At 40.6% G+C, this 19,523-nt stretch overlaps 1 protein-coding gene across 1 annotated transcript in view; it reads left to right on the top strand.

Annotated features, from left to right (window-relative positions):
* Positions 1-19,523, top strand: part of TPK1 (thiamin pyrophosphokinase 1) — a 205,523-nt gene that overhangs the window by 30,921 nt on the left and 155,079 nt on the right. The window contains exon 3 of the mRNA XM_010003042.1: positions 3,237-3,309. Within this exon, the coding sequence (XP_010001344.1) occupies positions 3,237-3,309 (73 nt within the window). The remainder of the gene's footprint in view (positions 1-3,236; positions 3,310-19,523) is intronic.

The following is a 19,523-nucleotide window of genomic DNA, read 5'->3' as shown; positions in this document are numbered from 1 at the left end:
CCCCCATGAGGATGATGGCCTGTGTGCACAAGATTTATTCTATCTGACTGTAGAGGGGCTCATACGCTTGGTCATCCTGGTCAGGTGCCTATAGCAGATTCCCAGTGTGATGTCATCAGCCCCTGTCTTCCCGTTAACCCTGACCCATAAGCTCTCTGTCAGCTCCTCATCCGTCCTCAGGTGCGGCTCCATGGACTGCAGGTGGTTGCTGACATAGAGAGCAGTGTCACCTACCCTTCTCCCCTGCCTCTCCACCCTAAAGAGCTTATTCCCATCCATCCCCACACTCCAGTCACAGGAGTTGTCCCACTATTTCTCAGTGATGCCAATAACATCACAGCCCTGCAGGCATGCACACATCTGCAACTCCTCTTGTTTTGTTATTGGTTATTGTTTGGGGAATTGTTTATTCCCCCTGCGTCGTGCATTTGCATAGAGGCATTTAAAGTGGGGCCCCCTTCGAAGCAGTTACGTTGGCAGGGATAACATTTGGCAGGTGAGATGCTTTCCTGTTGGCTTGCAATCCTTCTGCAGGCCCAGGGCATCTTTTACTGGCTCTGTCCTCAATGCATCACTAATTTAAAGCCCTCCTAACTACAGACTCTGGCAGACTCTGGCCAAAGACTGTCTCTCCTTTCTCAGACAAGTGAACCCCTTCAGCCACCAAGGGACCAGGTTTTTTGAAGTGAGTCTTTGTAGCTAAAGCCTTCACTCTGGCTCTACTTCTGTAACCATTTGTTAACTTTTCCAATTCATTTGGCCCTTTCCAGCCCTTTCCCTTTGGAAGGACTGATGAGAACATTACCTGTGCTCCCAATCCCTCCACTGCTGCTCCCAGTGCTCTATAGTCTTTCCTGGTAGTCTTCAGGTTACTCCTGTCTGTGTCATTGGTGTCCACGTGAAATGATAGGAGAAGATAATAGTTGGTGGGCCATACAAGTTTGTGTATCCTTTTTGTTACATCTCTGATACGAGCCCTTGGTAAGCTGCAGACACCTCTAGCAGATGGGTCCAGTCTGTAAATGGGTCCCTCAGTCCCCCTGAGAAGGGAGACCCCACGACTGTTACTCTTCACTGCTTCTTCTGAGCGCTTCTTACATGGTGGCTGAGTGAGCTGCCTTAGTCGGCTCTGGCAGCTGATCTTGCATGGGTTGCTTTTCCTTTCAGTCTGCAGACCTGTGAAATGGTTCTGCAGGTGCACTTTAGGTTTTGAAGGAGGTCTCTTCTTCCTTCAAGTTTTTATTTTACAATATTCCATTCCTCTTTATCATTTTCGTCATCATTCACTTCCCTCCTTCCTGTATTTGATAATGGGGGAGTTTTTGCATCTTTGGTTTCAGGCTCTGGGTTTGCCTCAGCATGTGTCTGGACCAATTATCTCTCTCCTTTTCTGCCTCCCTAATATTCCTCAGCCTTCTTACTGTCTCCTGCAGTTCTGGTGCAGAAGGTCCTCAACCTGCACACACCTTTTGCACCTAGGATTGCCCCCAGCCCCTGCCCAAGGAGAGGACTTGGCATTTCCCACAGCCTGTGGTTTGTGCAGCTACCTCCTTACTCACGACCTCTGTCTGGGTGGAGGCATCAGTCACCAGCAGGGTGGATGGTGCAGACCTCCCAGCCATAGGTGCAGCCTTGGCTCTGTGCTACGTGCTCACCCTGTTGCCCTCTCTGTCTGGTAGGACATCTGCCCTTGAGCCCTGCAGAAGTGCTTGGAGCCCTGACCTTCGAAGGAGAGTACCCTTCCTGTGAAAATCTAGTATTTTTATTAGTTTTTGCTGGTTTTGAACTATTCTGAGTTGGGCATGTAAAACAGCACTGAAGCATTTGTATTTCTTCTGGTTGGTTTCTGTGTCCTCAGTAAAACCCGATGCAGAAAATGCTGCCCTGCCTCCTGCTGTGTGTGTGGAAGCATCACTTTTGGAGAGGTTGTTTTTAGAACATAGCTTTTATAGCAGCCTTGGTAGTAGCAGAGAGCAGTGAATTTGAAATGCCATAGTTGCACATGAGCTAACATACAACAATTGAACTTAGCAGCTTCAATTTTGCAAAGAAAATGGTGGCCAGTAATTGTCTCTTTTGAAATCTTTGACCAAAGCCAGAACATGAGATTTCGTACAGTTTGTACTGATGTGGGGAGTTTGTAGACCCTGCAGCATTCTTCTAAAATCCTGAGAAGAAAAATATGTCCCAATATGCTTTGCCCAACCGCCCATGACTTAATTTGCTGGTGAATCCTTGTACCTCTTGTAAAGTACAGTAACATTGGAGAATAGGAACCTCGTATTTAACTTGCTAGAAAATGCTGAAATCACAGCTTTATTTTCAGAACTCAGTTCAACCTTGACTGTTGAAACAGTGGAAACACTTTCACCAGTCTTCTTAGCTGCTGCTTAAAACTCCAGGAATTCTGCAAGGTGGAAAGCTACATTTCTGTGAACTTTTTATTTTAAAATAATATTCTTAAACTGTTCTTTCTGTAGCACCATTGAAGTTTCATTATAAATTTGATAAGAATTTATAGAGTAAATATTTTATGCATTCTGCAATTAAAAAACAGGAAGCGAGTTGAGATAAATACAACAACATTACAATTTCTGTCTGATTTGCAGCAACGTTACTGTCTAAAGGATGGTTGGGATTTGAAATAAAATTCATACACGTTTTGTGCATCCAAGAAGGACCTAAAAAACACCAAACATTTGCCTTCCATATTTGAGGAGGAGTATTTTTAATAATCAAGGAGAAGAGCCGAAACATGATCACACCAGTAGCAACTAAAATATGAATCTTTGGAACATTTGTGGCACACCAGCAGTCCAGGAAGTATCAGTGTTATCCTACTCTGATATCCTCAGAGGCTGGATACACAGCACTCAGTTATGCTTTTTCAAATTCTTTGCTGACTGAATGATACATTTGAAAGATAGTTGAGAGTTATCTTTCTAGAACCATGCAGATAAAAATCTTACCTTACTGATCCAGGGAGATGTATGAGCATCTTAGTGATGTGTAGCTCCCTCAGCAAAGAAGGGACACTAAATTTGCCAGTTTTACAGTTCGTCTGTTACCTTATTTTGTGTCACCTCGTATCAACTCTTGTTTTAACATGCTTTTAACTAACTTCTATTCCCTTGAGTGTTTAATGCTTGTACCCCTTAGCGCTCTTGAGAAAATAAATATTAAATGTAGTAAGGTGGATTAATTTTTCATTTCACTGCTCATTGCTTTCCTTTCAGCTTCTTGCCTGATTACATCAGTGGTGATTTTGATTCCATTGAGCCTGAAGTCAAGGAGTACTACAAGGTCAAGGTAAATTAAATCTCTTTGATGAGTTTGTGTGTTAGAGCATTGTAGGATCCATCCCATTAGTGTCCCTGTTGGTCATTAAGTGATTCTGGCTTCATTGGTTTCTTTGAGACTTCAGTTGTGAAGCACCTTTCAAGCTCAGATATTGCACTTTGCCAGGCACTGTATTAATGTCTGAAGTAAACACAGGAGGTGCAGTGCTGCCCAAGTCCTGTGTAGGGTGCAGTTTCATAGCACCAGCTCAAGAAATGGCTCGGAGGTTGCTAGAGATTATAGCAACTAGAAACTGGGATAAAAATTCAGGAAGAATCTGTGACTTTTTTTGTTCAGTGTGATATGGAGCAATAAAGATTAATTTCCCATGGTTGGCACCCATAGATTTTCTAGAGAGAGTTTCTCTGTGATTTTTGCATGATACGACTTTACCTTTTTAGCAGGAAGCTGCACATGGAGAAATTTGTCTCTCTTTCATCACCCACTGAAGCACTGAATTATGCCCTGACTACTTCTGTGCTTCACTGGTGGAGTGCCATCTGTAATGGATTTTTTAACACATTCCTGCAGACATTAATTTATGCCCAGTGTAACCCTACTTTTCTAGTGAGCAGTATAAATGTAAACTCACATTTCTTAGGTCTTAAGGCTCTAAGTTCTGCCTTTAGCTAACTATCTGGCATTTAATGTTTTGCCTGCCCTTCTAGATAGATTTTTGTGCCTAGTGCAGTGCTTTAGCCTCATGTCTTGGACAGGTTTCTGCAAATTTAGAGTGCACCTCATTGTGCCAGCTTGCCTTTGCAATAGGCTGCACTTGCAACAGCAGTGCTAGTGATCCTTTGAGCTAGTGGACTTAGAGGTCTGTGATCTGTCTGTTGCTAATTCAAAGTATGAGGCTGAAATTTCCCTAGGATCTTCCCTGATGGACTTGGGATTAAATGCTTAGAAGAAAAGGTTTTGGACTGTGAGGAGAGGACTGGAGGAGCGTGTAGGACTGGGTTTTAGTCCCTCTCTGAACACTATGTGTGTTTTTTTCTATGTTTTACTTCATTGGTTAGAAGGGAAAAGTGTGAGATGGCTGTCTACCTTGAGAGAAGAGCTCAAGAAGAATCCTTGGGAATCTTTAGGTTACAGTTTGGGAAGTGAAAATAAAATAAAAAATTGGGGGTTAATGCTGTTGATTACAGACTAGAAAGTAATGATCTATGAGTAAGTGGGGAAATGACAAAAGGCACTGCTCTGTTTGGCATGGAAGTGGGTATTAATGCTTATATAAACTGCTTGGGTAGGTGACCAAAGAATGTGGGTTGAGGACTGTTCAACAGAGAGAGGGAAGATGGAAGTGGTAGGAGGGGGAAGAATACAGTAGGATATGGAAAAGAGATAGGATGAGCTAAACGGGTATCACGTTTTTTCATGGGGATTGCTTTTCTGACTATAGCATCTCTTCTGTCAGCTCCCTTGTAGCTGACTGTTGATGTGCACTTTCTGTCTTCTTTGTGAACATGCAGTGAACCATTCTGCCTCATGCAAAGTTGAGACACCCATGCAAGTGCTGGGCTAACAGACTGTAAAGGAAGCAGTATTTCATCAGGATTGTGAAGGTGTAAAAAAAAGAGTATAATCTAGCCTACAGGATCCTTCTATGGGGCCTTCACACATGACTGAGGAAAATGCAGTCTGACTTTAGAATTTTACGTTTGGGTGTATGTGGTAGGAAAAATATTCTTTGCATTTTGAAATTAAAACTTCTGTAGTCAAAAAATTAGAAGGGTTAATATGGGTGGATGTCTAAGGAATTCTTGAGCAAAATATGTAATATAATACAGGATTTTGAGAGAGATGTTTGTGTTTTTCCTTGTAAAATGTCTTGCCAAGTGAAGTACCCTCTCTAGTCCAGGCAATTTCCAAAGTCACTGTCATGTGTCAGTGTTGTGTGTTGATGACCCAGAATAGGTTAGAGCTGCTTAAAATAGCCTGTGAGAGAACTTCAGGTGGGTAGATCAGAATAGTGCCATTGCCTTGAGGGAAGTACAGCAGTAGTATTACTGCCTTGTTTCAAGCATCCTCTTGTATCCAGTGTTGATGATTATGAAGGGGAAAATGGAAGAATTGGTGTAGCGAAGCTTAGGATGACGTAATGTTGCTGTTTTCAGTGAGGAAGTGGATGAGAATCCACAGAAAGCCCACCTGCTGGCTAACTGATGAGTATTTCCCTGTAGAAAATAAAGCCCTTTGCCATGCTAGCTTTTGATCTTTGTCATCAGCTACTTTATTGGTACATACCCACAGCCTTCCACAGGCTTGCTTCCAAACAGTCACCTTTGCTCAAATGAAAAGCCTGAAGAGTTCTTACCAGACAGAATTACATGAAAGCATGTACCTTCATCATGTGATGTTGCTCCAGTTTCATTTGCCCAGGTTAGTATCAAGAATGTCAATACTTATCTGGGCTTCTTTGAAGTTGGGCTCATTACCTTCAGACAACTAAATATTTACTTTTCCTTTGAACTGTGTCTCTAGGAAACCTTTTCAGGGCTTTAGGTCTTCATCACAAAGTAGCAATAATACTTTGTAGGAATTCCTAATGCTTCTGCTCCCACTGATTGACAAGCCACATTTCCCATTCCACCAAGTACAGGAAATTTTCCTGGTCATATTCACCTGTCTTGAGTTGCTGCCAGGCCAGGGTTAGTAATGACATTGTAGCTGTAACTTTAGATTAATCAAAACTCACTTTCTGTGTAGAGTATTTTATACTGTAGTGTAGATTTTAATTTCTTTGTGCTCCTTGCTTTTTTTTTTTTTTCTTTATATACCTAATGTAACTTATTCTGAAAGGAAAAGAGACACTTTTTGAAGATGCTTACTTGGGGTGTGTCAAGAGCTCTGCCTTCTGACTAACATTACTGTCACCATCAAGGAAATGGGGGTGTGGGGGATTGTATTCTTTTTGTACAGATATAACCAATTCATTATGGCGAGCAGAAAGGAGGAACTGTTACATGCGTGGAGTGAATATGAAGGAAAGTAAAGCACGCAGCAAGCGTTGAGATGTATTCACCCTCTGCATTTCCATCTGCCTTTATGTATGATGTACAGGGAAAAGTCATGCCAACTTTTCTGTCCCTTAAGTCTGACTTGAATGCTGTAGAGTCATCTTCCAGGTGAAGGGCAAGTGGTGCTAAAGGAGCTGGAGGTTCCTTCAGTATTTCAGTTGCACTAATTTATTTTATACGAGGAATTAAAGAGATTTTCCTTCTTTTTTCTTTTAATAGAAGCTACTCATATTGACAGAAATTAATGCATCATTACTTCTTTTATCTGTTTGAAGATAGCATGCCACTGGTTAAGAGGAGTTAGTTTTTCATAGTACAGGTTATGGATGTTAGGTATTGAGTTATGAAACATACTCATTGTGTCAAAGACAGCCCAGTGTGGTGCTGGGTAAGAAGAGGGAGTATTAAATGCAGTGTGTGAAACTAATTATGGTTCTGTAAAGTGTTGTCTGTATGCAGTTGTGTCATCATCATGAAATGACAGGCTGGGCTCCTTCATCACACCAGCTTCATGCCAAGATGTTGCTGCTAGACTCAAAAGGTTTTAAGCAATGAAAGCAAGAGCAGATTTATGCCATTACAGAAAACATGGCATAGAGATTCCTGAAGCCAAAGGGTTTATGGGAATGGATACCTTTAAGCCAATTCCTCCGGTGTTTTCATTTGAGCAAGGATTACATGGCAAGTGTTTCTACTTACCCTTAATTAGGGTTATTGCCATGGTGTTGAGGAATCTTATTGAAATAAGGTTCATAAACATGAAGCAGATAAATGCATTTATCTCTGTTAGGTTTGGCATGCCATAGGGAAGAGATCTAAAGGCAAAAGTGTTGGTTTTCAGTTGTGTTGGAAATGAATTGTGTAATAGACTTATCAGTGGAATGTGTATGTGTTAGGTATGTTATGCTTTGGGGAAAGAACAAGTAAGCAGGCTTCATATGTTACTCAGCTTTCCTTCTTATTGCAGTTCCTGTCTTACTGGCTTGTCAAGCAGGTACTTGTAGTCTTTTATTCCTTATGTTAAAAATCGCTGATTATTTTCCCCATTTGTTAAGGAGTTAAATCATTGTAAATCTGGATGAAATTGCACCACATCTAAAAATGGAATATCATGTTTTAAATTTTCCTTTTTAAATCAAATTGCACTAAAAATGAAGGGTAAAGAATAACAATTCAATATTCTTCTGTATGTTTTCTGTCATTGTTTAAACAGTTATTGAAGAGAGTTTTTGTATTTTAATGATAAATGTGCATGTTCATATGGTTCCATAATAGATGCACTGGCAATCTCTCACGCTTTAGTCTGAAGTGCATTGGAAATGACACTGCAGAAACCAGAGAGGACTTGTGATGTTTCTGTCATTGCAGTTTCATCAATTTCTTGCTTTAGCTGAATGTTTCTATTATTGAAAACTTTAAAACATTACTTGAAGTTAAAGCAGCAATTTGTATTGTTATGACTCAAACAAGACTTAGTTTCTGAACTTTTGAGACCAAAGACATTATCTAAAACCATAACAAATCTGTGCTTACGCCTAGAAGCAGAAGCTTCAATCCAGTGCCCTTAGAAATCCAGATCAAGCCATTTAGTAAAAAAAACAGTTTGGCTTTTCCACTAAGCAAACATTATGTGCTTTAAAAGGCTTCTGTAGACTGAGTAGCCTCTTCTTCAAATCTGTAATTAAGTGCTGTGAACTTGTAAATAAGTCTACTGCTTTTCCTATTCTGTTTCCTTTTTAAGACCCCATAGAGCTGCTTCTTTTTGCAAGTAATTCTGCAGCTGTAGCACTTTCCCTTTCCTTCTTCCATTACATTTTCAGGGTTTAATGTTTATCGAGGCTATAAAAATGCTTAATAGGTATGGTGTGGGTATTGTCTTTTTGTTCTGCAATGATGCACCTATAATTAGATTTACCAAATGTGTTTGTAGCAGTGAAATAGTGCTTGTGCATCTCTCTAACTTCTAAACTTTCTTGCTAAACTTCACGTTTTTGTGTCATATTTCCTGCTTGCTTTCTGTGGCCAATGTAAGCATTTTCAAAACTCACAGTGTTAATTGGTTTCCCTCACTTATATTAATATTTTAAATTAAATATGTTTTGAAAATTGTTTTTCTGTGACTAATTTACCTTTTATCCTTTCTAAAACTAATTTTTAATGCAGAATGGGACTTCAAATATTAAGAAGTTGGACTCATTTAAAGCATTCTTGTTAGATGGAATAGTTTTCTAAGAAAACAGAGTTCATTTTAGGGCCTGATTTCTTTGTGAGAGGTTTTAAGGTTTCAGAAAGAGCTGTAGGAGTTGGGCTGGTGGATCTGAAACAGTTCAGTCTTGCTGTTGAACAGACTACTCCTACTTGACAATTGCCACTTAAGCTTTCAAGCAATCCCTTGTTTTGTGTGTCCTGCTGATTCCTGACAACTGTAAAAAGTGCAGTGCCTACCTCAGTTTAGCTTCTGATGTGTTGAGGGTGCCCAGTCCTGCCTGGACTTAAAACCAAGTTATAATCTGTAATTTTTTTTCTACTGACGTACGTTAATTTAAAGAGCCTTAGTGTATTAATATAGAGATTAATTAAATTAAAATGATTACAGGGCTAAGATAATCCTGTTATTAGTAGTTCAAACTGTATGTGACTAAAATATACCATTTCGGATTTTGGACTGGAAACTTTCTGTGTGTCCTACTCATGTCATTCAAGGGTGGCTTTCATAAAATGCTTTCATTCTTGAATAGTGTGTCAAAGGTCTTGTCAAGATCACACTTCCAAGTGACTTGTGTGGGTGATTTGGGTTATGTGTATTCCTTATTCATGCCAAACAAAAGTAATATATTCTGCCTTGGTGAGGCCACATCTGGAGTATTTTGTCCAGTTCTGGGCCCCACAGTTCAAGAAGGACAGGGAACTGCTTTGAAGAGTCCAGAGCAGAGCCACAAAGATGATTAAGGGAGTGAAACATCTCCCTTATGAGGGGAGGCCGAGGGAGCTGGGTCTCTTTAGCTTGGAGAAAAGGTGACCTCATCCATGTTTGCAAATATGTAAAGGGTGAGTGTCAGGAGGACAGAGCCAGGCTTTTTTCAGTGATGTGCAGTGATAGGACAATGTGCAGTGGGTGCAAATTGGAACATAGGAGGTTCCATGTAAGCATCAGAAAAAACTTCTTTACTGTGAGAGTGACAGAGCCCTGGAACAGGCTGCTCAGAGAGGTTGTGGAGTCTCCTTCACTGGAGACATTCAAAACCCACCTGGACACGCTCCTGTGTGATGTGCTCTGGGTGACCCTGCTCTGGCAGGGGGGTTGGACTGGATGATCTTTCGAGGTCCCTTCCAACCCCTAGGATTCTGTGATTCTGTGTAATACAATGTTGCAGAAATGTCATCAATTTGTTAGAAATCTGGTGCTCAGTGGCACATTTGGCAAGGTGAACATGACAGACAATCAGACTAGGTCGGACCAGAGGTTCATTCAGCCAGTGTTTTGGTCTCATCTGGGCCAGTATAGAGTATCTTAGAAAGTATCTGCATGCACAGTGATGCTTCTTTGATACTCTTTTTCATCTCCTAATAATACAAGGCTTAAAGTTTTCCTAAGTCAGAGGAGGCTCCTAAGTCAGAGGAGGCATCTTTGTGTTAATTGCTTCATAGATTGATTTATTTTTTACCCAAAATCAGTCTACACACTTTTCTTCAAGCTATGTAGATGAGACTGTGCAAGTATCCACCAAGAAAATGTGGCAATATGTTCCCCAGTCTAAGTGTTTACTGGGGTGAATACCTGTCTTTTGGATATGTTTTTTTTTGGTTTTGTGCTTGACATCTGATAGTCCTGTTTGATTTCTTGAATTTTGCAGAGGAACATACTTCAACGATTTTTTCACTACCGTTCTGATTGTATTAGTATATACTAATATTTCTGTAGGTACATAGGTGTCTGTTTGCACAGATAAATAAATGGAATATTGCATATACTGTCAAACTTATGGCTTAAAATTATGTAGAGCGTGTGCAGATGTTTTGTGTTCTGCTGAGTTAATATATGTTTAATGGCTGGTGAAAAACAAAACCAAGAGAAATCTCTGTCCAGTTCTTATTATCACACTTTATGCTTTCACTAAGGTAGCAGTTTCCAGAAAACAATGTATCTGTTTAAATGTAGATAAGATTAATGAGTGGGGAAAAAAAACCCAACAACAAACAAACACAAAAAACAACCAAACCAAACAACCAAAACCCAAAAAACCCTCAACCAAACAAAAACCCACAAAAATACCCAACCAACCAACAAACAACAAAAAAACCCCACCAAAACAAAACAAACAACGCCCCCCGAAAAAAAACCACCAAAAAAAAGCCAACAACAACAAAAAAAACCCAAACAACTTTAGTTATACAGCCCTGCATATTTGTAAGTAATGTGTGTTATTGCTTGGAGTTGCACATCTCTCCTTTCAAACCTCTAGAAACAGCGAAGACCTACTTGTGTTGTAAGATCAATATAGTATCATTCAGGTTCAGTGAGTTTTGAGGTCATTGAGACTCACTGTGTACATTTATTAGGTCCTGAGTCAGGCCCTAATTTATCTGTTAGGCTAGAGAATGCAGTTTTACCAGGTTCTCATCCCTTAAAATAAGTGCTACCCTATTTTCCTTTGCAGTATTTTTCTGCTTGTTATGTAGCTTTGGGAGACAGCAGATAGAAATTAAGAGATCAGACTTTTATTAGAGGTGGTTTGTCTTTCTTTTGCTTAGGTTTGAGATGACAGTTTGCAGGTTACAAGTTGTTTTCTTTCTCCTCTCAGGTGCCTTAGCTGAAGCTCAACTGCCTGATAGTGGAATGTGCAAGAAAAGAGTGCACCATATAACAAAAATTACGCTGGTGGTATTTTAGTCTTGCATCCAATTTCCATTTAATATTTTGTTGCAGTATCAGATTTATATCTCCCTTTCATTGGTTATGGCCCAAGGAGGGGAAAGGATAGAATCTATATTGCAATAGATGTTTGAGTTACTTCCAAGAGATTTAAAAAATGTAATCTGGTGTTAATCTCTGAAAGAAGTCATTACTCTGGTCTGTCAGCCTGTGATAGAGAAAATAACATAAAAGTTTAAAAAATAGAAATGTATTGAATTAACTTCATTTCCAGTGCAAGGAACAAAAAAGGTGTTTTAAACAATGACAGCTTAATCTGGAGAAGGAAATTGGACAGAGTTATTTTGTGATTAAGCCTCTTCACACAAAAGAGACAGCTTTAAAATGGTACTAGTTGGAGACTCAGATGATAGGTCTTTTTAGATGAAAGTAGGATTCATGCATCCATCCTTTCTTTTTAGCTAATTTAAGATAAAATTGTTCCTGGAGTATGAAGGTTGGTGTCCATGCCTATGAACTGCTAAATAGACCAGTTTCAAACAAAGCTGCAGAACCCACAGCCTTGCAGATCCTAAAATGTTGTTGCAAACTCCCAAGTTCAGCCCAAGCGTTCTGGGTGATTTGCAAGCTCGATTCTGTTGTGGGAGAGCCCGTTAGCCAATGGAAGCACAACTGTGGCCAATAACAGGCACAGAAATGTGCTCATGAAATGAGATGGAGACCCCCAAAATTCTGATGCCACAATTTTAAAAGAAGAAGCTTGGCAGCTTCTGCAAGTTACTCTGTTGTGCATCTTCTCAAAGGGCAGGTAGACTCTTTTGACTTACCAATATGCAGGTAAAGTCTAACATTTGTTTCCTTCACCATCTACTGTTTCAACATATAGTGAAGTAACAGGCATTATACATTAGTGGCTTAAATACTTTGTATTTTAATCACCATTGAAATGTTTGTAGGAAATGGTCAAAATTGGAGACCTGCCTATGGGGACATCTCAGGGTTTGCAACAGACTAATAACTGCTGGATAATACTGTCCTAGCTGGGACTCCTGTACTTCTAACATTGGCTTTGCACTAAGCAATTTGCTGTGAAGAGAGGGAATGAACAATGCCTTATAATGGTCTTTGTGGTCCTATCCCCTTTCCCTGTGTCCACTGGTAAGTATTTGGGTCCTGCCTCAGAAATACTTCTGAGCATGTCAGCCTTTGCTTAGACAATTTGATGGGATGATACTGCTCACAGTGAGGGACTGTATCCGTTCTGTCTTCAGATCATAGGTGAGGGACTGTATCCGTTCTGTCTTCAGATCAAACATAGATGTAGTTTTCCCAGTGGAAATGGTAAGAGGGACAGTAGGGGAGCATGTTCAGGCATCAGAAGGTGGTTTGTATCTTCTATTTATCACAGGTTTTAGGAGCAAGCATCAATACCTAATGTCCCTGCAGAGGTGCATTTCTAATCTGGCATGGACAGTTGCTTGCACAGCTGAATGTGTGGGAAGGTCTCTAGAGTGGTTACAAAAAAATACTTGATTTCCTAAGGTAATGTTGTCAATATCCTGAACTCAACATAGACTGGAATTGGGGCGTATGTGCTGGGAGGAAACTGGGAATATCACAGTTCAACTCCTTTTTTATTCTCCCACTGATGGGATAAAATGGCAGGGAGGGTAGAGGGGCTCAGAAACTCCTTAAAAGTTTTTTTTCCATGTTAAAAGCTCCATTACTCTTCCAAAAGAGCTCTGCAACCACCAGACCTTGAGCAAGTATAGTTTGGTCTGAGGGGCAGGCCATTGCAAGGGATTTATAACAACAACTGTTGGAGCAGTTTTGGCTTGATCTTGGAGAGGGGAATGGGGAAGTTTTCACTTGTTTTTTGTAATCCGTTGAGTGTTTGGACAAGCCAAATCCCCCTCACCCCAGGCAGTTATGTATTAAAGCATGTATTGTGCCTTCAATTACCAAGTTTAAAGTGCTCTGCATGCTTCAGTCCTTGTGTCACCCTCAGTGTACTGCCTTGGTTGTGGTTTGCAACCCCGGGCTGATGTCACACCCAGGGAAGAGGTAAGAACAGTCCAGCCAAGGCAGGCACCCCTTCCCTCCAATTTTACCATTTCATGTGGTTTGAATGAATCTGCCCTCAGCAATGCAAGTAGCTTTCTGTGGCCAGACTCAGTTTCTTTCTGCTTTGCTCCCCTTCTTTGTAAGAGCACCCTACTAGCCGGGAACTTACAGAGGTTCAGCACCTGTAATAAAGTATTAGTCATATTCCTGCCTTAAATGTAAAAGAAGCTTCTTGCTTCACTGGGAAGTCTTTTGACAAAAATAACTGGCTTGTTGCAATTGGCTGCAGTCTGTGATAAGGTGTTGATTGTAGTCCACAGCACCTGGCTTCCAAAGAATGTGTGATGCCTGCAGCAGGTCTGCAGGAGCCACGGCTGACCGGTGTCCTGCTCTGAAGTGCTGCTCCCATCCAAGTCAACAGCAGTTCCTCTGATTGAAGCAGAATGTTCAGAATGGGTCATCCCCCAGACAACCGTCTGCAGAGCAAAGCCCAAGAGCCATGAAAACAGTTCAGTTCATCTATTAGAGTTATTAAAGCAAAGTAAGCAATGAATTTGAAAACTTTTCAGATAATTTTAAGGCTGTGAAAAATGGTGAGACTTTCAGGATTTTGAACAGTGGCATCTTAGCAGAGGAAACAGAGGTTGCTCTGTGACTCTGTCATCCTGTACAGAACATGAGAGAGCCCGGTGTAACATTTTTTGTCTCAGTGTGACGCCTAAATGCCTTGCAGACCTGAAGTGCAAGTATCATAGAATCGCAGAATGCCAGGTTGGAAGGGACCTCAGGGATCATCTGGTCCAACCTTTCTAGGTAATACTATAGTTTATATAAGATGGCTCAGCACCCTGTCAAGCTGAGACTTAAAACTGTCCAATGTGGGTGAATCTGCCACTTCCCCTGGGAGACTATTCCGATGTCTGACTGTCCTCATGGTGAAAAATTTATCTCTTGTCCAATCGGAATCTTCCCCAGGAGCAACTTGTGCCCATTACCCCTTGTCTTTTCCATGTGACTCCTTGTAAACAGGGAGTCTCCATCTTCTCGGTAGCCACTCTTTAAGTACTGGAACATGGTAGTAAGGTCTCCCCGAAGCCTTCTTTTCTCAAGGCTGAACAAACCCAGTTTTCTCAATCTCTCCTCACATGGCAGGTCCTCCAGTCCTCTGATCATCCTTGTGGCCCTTCTCTGGACCATCTTCAGCCTGTCCACATCCTTTTTGTAGAGCAGGGACCAAAACTCAATGCAATACTCCAGGTATGGTCTAACAAGCACTGAGTAGAGCAGGATGATGACTTTATCTCTGCTGGTGATGCCCTTGTTGATGCAGGCCAGCATCCTGTTGGCTTTCTTTGCCACTGCAGCACATTGTTCACTCATTTTGAGCCTGTTATCCACCAAGACCCCCAGGTCCCTTTCCACAGGGTGGCTCTCCAGCCTGAACTGCACTCCTGGGCTATGTGTTCCCGGGTCCCTTACACTTCTTCCTGTTGAACTTCATGAGGTTCCTGCTAGTCCACTCCTCCAGCCTGTTTATGCCATCCTGGAGGGCGACTCTCCCCTCCAGAGTATCAGCCTCTCCACTCATCATGCTGCTGTTAGCAAACTTCATCAGGGTGCTCTTCATTCCAATGTCCAGCTCACTTACAAAGATGTTAAACAGCATTAGGCCCAGTATTATCCCTGGCAGACCCTACTTGTGACCGGTTGCCAGTTTGAGGAGGAACTATTGACTATCACCCTCTGGGTACAGTGCATAGGTAGAGAAATAAAGTAAGATGGGAAAGAAGATAATTGGATTTTATGTTTTTTGACAAGCTCTTCTTGAACTTGGTTCTATACAGTGTGAAAAATGGAGGTATGGGTTAACAGTTTATAGATGCTGTAGAATAGCTCAGAATTCCTTGTGGCAGAAGGAGTGGTGGAGCAGGAGAGAGGCACCAATGTACAATAAGTGGTTAGAGTCAGGAAGGAAATAGTAAAAAAAATTTTAAGGTTCCTTGGGGAACACTATATACCACTTATGTGATGTACTTTTGTAACAAACTCAAGATGCTTTGAAAGGTTAGGATAAATCTGATATAGTTTGAGAAACACTGGAAAATTTTGTAAAGATGAACTGTCTCTAAATCATCTTCCTTGTGTTTACACTCCCTCTTCTTTAGTTAAATTCACTTTCGAAGAAGTTGCACAGAAGGTAATATAAGGGACAGTGCCTCCCTGTCCTGTTACCTGTCACTGGATCATTTATTTCTTTACACAGCAATCCATACTGCTCTCCTATACTATTTTTCCCTCCCTACTTCCACTGTTTCACTAGTTTAAAAAAACGACACCAAAGCTGTTCTTGCTGGGAGTTTTCTCTGAGTTATGGACAAAGTAAGAGTATTATGGCTGGACCCAAAAATCTGAATTGAAATATGACAGAAGAGCCAGGCTTTGAAATGGCATCTTCAGAAACTCATTAATTAGATGTATTTGTCTAATAAGGAGTTGTACTGTACACTGACATGCTTTCTAAATGGCAAGCTGTCCTTGAAAGTGATACTGATGAGGCTGTTCCATCACAGTCATTTCAACAACTGATGTTCCTGGGTGTAGGGAGCTCATCTTTACTCTCTGATGGTTCAGTAAAAGAGTGTTTGGGATGCACTTCCATACTACTGCAGGCAGCAGGTGTGGTGAGACAGGAGGTCTCTTCTAGTTGCTGTCTTGGAAGATAATACAGTTTTTAAAGTCTGCTTGTCAGGCACCTCTGTGAGTATCTGCTTTAGAAACATACTGTGTCCTCTATGTACCTTTAAGTATTTAGCAGATACCTTTTGCATTGCTATCACACATTTAAAACAAGCAAACAAAACTTACTTGAGAGATAAAACCACAGGATTTGTATTTCACTGAATTCATACATTTCTTTAGAAGAGTAGATCTAATTAAAGTGAAAAATGTGGGGCTTTGTTAATAAATTCCTCAGTTTAATTCTAAACCATTCAGAGTAAAGGTTTTTTAAATATGGACTGTTTAAAGTTTAAGGGGAATAGACAGAACTGGCCACATCAGTAGTTGAGCATTTAGAGCCTTGTGTAAACTAAAGAAGCTTTTGATAGAGGTCTACTCTAGGTTCAGAGATTTATTATTATTATTGTATTGTAGTCATTTGACTTCAGTTCAGTGCTTAGGTTTGAAAAAAGTAGAGTGGTTTATTTGCTCTTTCAGGAGTGAATAAAATGAGATATGAGATGATGAGAAGTACTATTCATAAAGTGCAGAAGGGCTTGATGATGAGAAATGATCAATATTATCTCTAGCTACTGAGTTCAGCCACATGTGTCCAGTTCACTTTTAAATGCAAAATATGGTTAGATAAGCTTAATTATTGGCTTTATTTAGTAGAGGATAAAGACACAACTGGAGGTTAGAGTGTGGAACAGAGGGAAGTACAATTTAATGTGGATTGGCATAGTAGTTGGACAACGTACATAACCCAGATAGAAAATTGGATAAGGTCAGCAAAGAGTAACTGAAATGCTTTGTTGACAAGAACCTTGGCAGCAAAACAGAAGAACTAAAACAATTGTTATTGGTATGCAAATAGATTTTTACAGCTTTACTGGAAATATGATGAAGTGGCAGGCAAGGATTGAATAGAAATATTGCAAGGTGTGCTCTGACCATGAATAGTAGGAATAAAAAAATAAACGTTAATGTGAAATAACTTTGTGTCTTTATATTGAACTACAAACAAAACCAGCTGATGTAGGCTCATATTTTTGGGCATGAGGAGAAAAAATACTATTTAAATTGTGGAATCCAGGTATACCTGGGTATACCTGGCTGGTGCATGGCAGATAATTTTTCAGCATACAGTCTCTGAAGAAATGAGAAGTCATGGTATTTTCAGGGTTGTTCTGGCAGACAGTAAAACATCTCATGGTAAATTTGGGGGCCAAAAATTACTTTGGGTAGAATTATCAGAATTTGTCTTGTTAACTTTGGAGATGAACAGAAAGGCTGTGAGGTCTGTGCTCTACTTCAGTTTTGGGATTCTTTATACAACTTATGTGATTGTGTTTCAAAAGGGGAAAGCCTCTAGAAATGGAGAGTAGAAGGCAATCTATATAGGAGCTTATGCACTAAATGAAGAGAAGGCAGATTTCCACTCCTTTTGTCTTAAATAACTTTTGCCTCAAAATGGTTTGTAAACAAAATGTGAAAGATAAACAAGAAGGACTTAAAATACAACCAACCATGTGAACTCAGAAAAGAAATTAAGAGTAAGTGTAAAGCATGCAAGAGGAGAAGGGCAGGGCAAGGAAAGGGGGCTGATCAGCAAGGTCAAAATGTACAAGTGATTTAGAACTCTCTTCTGTGAGCTCTACATGTAGCAAGGGGTGCTTTAGTTACATAGAAAATGCAGAAAGGTGAAGTTATCAAATGAGGGCATGAGTACAGCATGGTTATAGAAGATCAACAGCTTACTTCACTCCATGGCAAAATTATACCTGACTGAAATTTTTGGGAAAGAGGACAGAGAAGCTGGAGAAAAGCACAGTGCCTAATGGGAAGGAGCACATGGAAGTGAAAATCACTGTTGTTATCAGAAGGTGACAACTACACACTGGATAACAAGCCTGCTAACCCTCCTCTTTGCATCCTAGTTTGGACACAAAAGCAGGCTCAGGAGACTCATTTTCCAAATATCCCAGCTCCAGCTCAGGCTCAGCATCAGCATCGCATGTGCAGAGCAGATAACAATCTTAGTGACACTGGAGCTTCACAGTGTGGCTGCATCAGGAGCAAAGATGATTCCCTGATGAAGGAAGGATTCACATTCAGCAGTAGGGTCTCAGTGCCATTGTGGAAGGTTTTGATGCTGCCCCTGGAACACGATGTGCAACTCCAATAACCCATCTCCAAAAAACATGAACTGGAGCCTGAAGCAGGCTCAAGGCCTGCTTAAATGAGCAGGAGGCTCAGTAGCCTGTTTTATGAGGAAAGGTTAAAAGATATTATCTTGTTTATCCTTATAAGTTGAAGTAAAATGAATATATAAAGGGACTAAGCTCTAGGGTTGGAGAAGATAAAAAATTATACTTTTTAAGATACATTCAAATAAAGAGGCTAAGCACTAGGCTTGGAAAAGATAAAAAATAATAGTATTTAAGATCCATTCAAATAAAATCAGGCTGCAAATGAGAAGTGTGCTGTTATCCATTGGAGAAATGAGCATTCCAGGATATTGTAATTGGGGAAGAAGCAGCCTGAGTGATTTTATAATAGATGCTAAGAAGTATATGGTAAGTATTTCATGACATGTTTCCTGTAGCAGCAGTGGATTGAATCTGATGAGACAGGACAATCCTACCTGTCCTAGAAGTTAATGAAAATCTTCTGTTGCTTGCAAAAATGGGAAATGGTGATTGCTTGCATTTTGTTTCTGAGTTCTATCTGAAGGCAGCTTGATTTAAAAAAAAAACAACAACCCTCCCCCCAAAAAAAAACCAAACTGATCATGTGGTGAATCAGAAGCATCATTCACCATTTTCTAGAAAAATAAAAAGTTTGGTAAATGTATAGTGGGACTAAAAGCATATTTAGACAGATGTCTAGGAGGATAAGTGTATCAGATAATTAAAGAATAACAGCAAAACTTTTCTGGATTGAGGTGAACGTGATGACCTACTAAGATAGAGCTTTTCTTTTCATAGAATGATCTAGGTTGGAAAAGACTTTTAAGATCATCAAGTCAAACCTTTAACCCTGCTCTACCATATTCTCCCCTAAACCATACCTCCAAGCACCACATCTGTATGACTTTTAAACACATCCAGGAATGGTGACTCAACCACCTCTCTGGGCAGCCTGTTCCAAGCCTGACAACCCTTCCAGAGAAATGTTTTTTCCTAATATCTAGTCTAAACCTCCCCTGATATAGCTTTAGGCTGTTCCCTCTTGTCCTATCATTATTTACCTGTGAGGAGACCAGCACCTACCTCTCTATAATGTCCTTTCAGGTAGTTGTAGAGGGCAATAAGGTCTCCCTTCAACCTCCTTTTCTTCAGTACCCTGAGCTGCTCTTCCTAAGACTTGTTCTCTAGGCCTTTCACCAGCCTAGTTGCTCTGCTCTTCACCCGCTCCAGCACCTCAATGTCCTTCTTGTATTGAGGTGCCCAAAACTGCACACAGGACTCGAGGTGGGACCTCACCAGAGCTGAGTACAGGGGGAG

The sequence above is a fragment of the Chaetura pelagica genome, unplaced genomic scaffold (genome assembly GCF_000747805.2).
Source record: "Chaetura pelagica isolate M959 unplaced genomic scaffold, ChaPel_1.0 scaffold117, whole genome shotgun sequence".
Taxonomy (NCBI): domain Eukaryota; kingdom Metazoa; phylum Chordata; class Aves; order Apodiformes; family Apodidae; genus Chaetura; species Chaetura pelagica.
The sequence above is the reverse complement of the archived record's forward strand: the minus strand, read 5'-3'. Positions and strand labels throughout refer to the sequence as shown.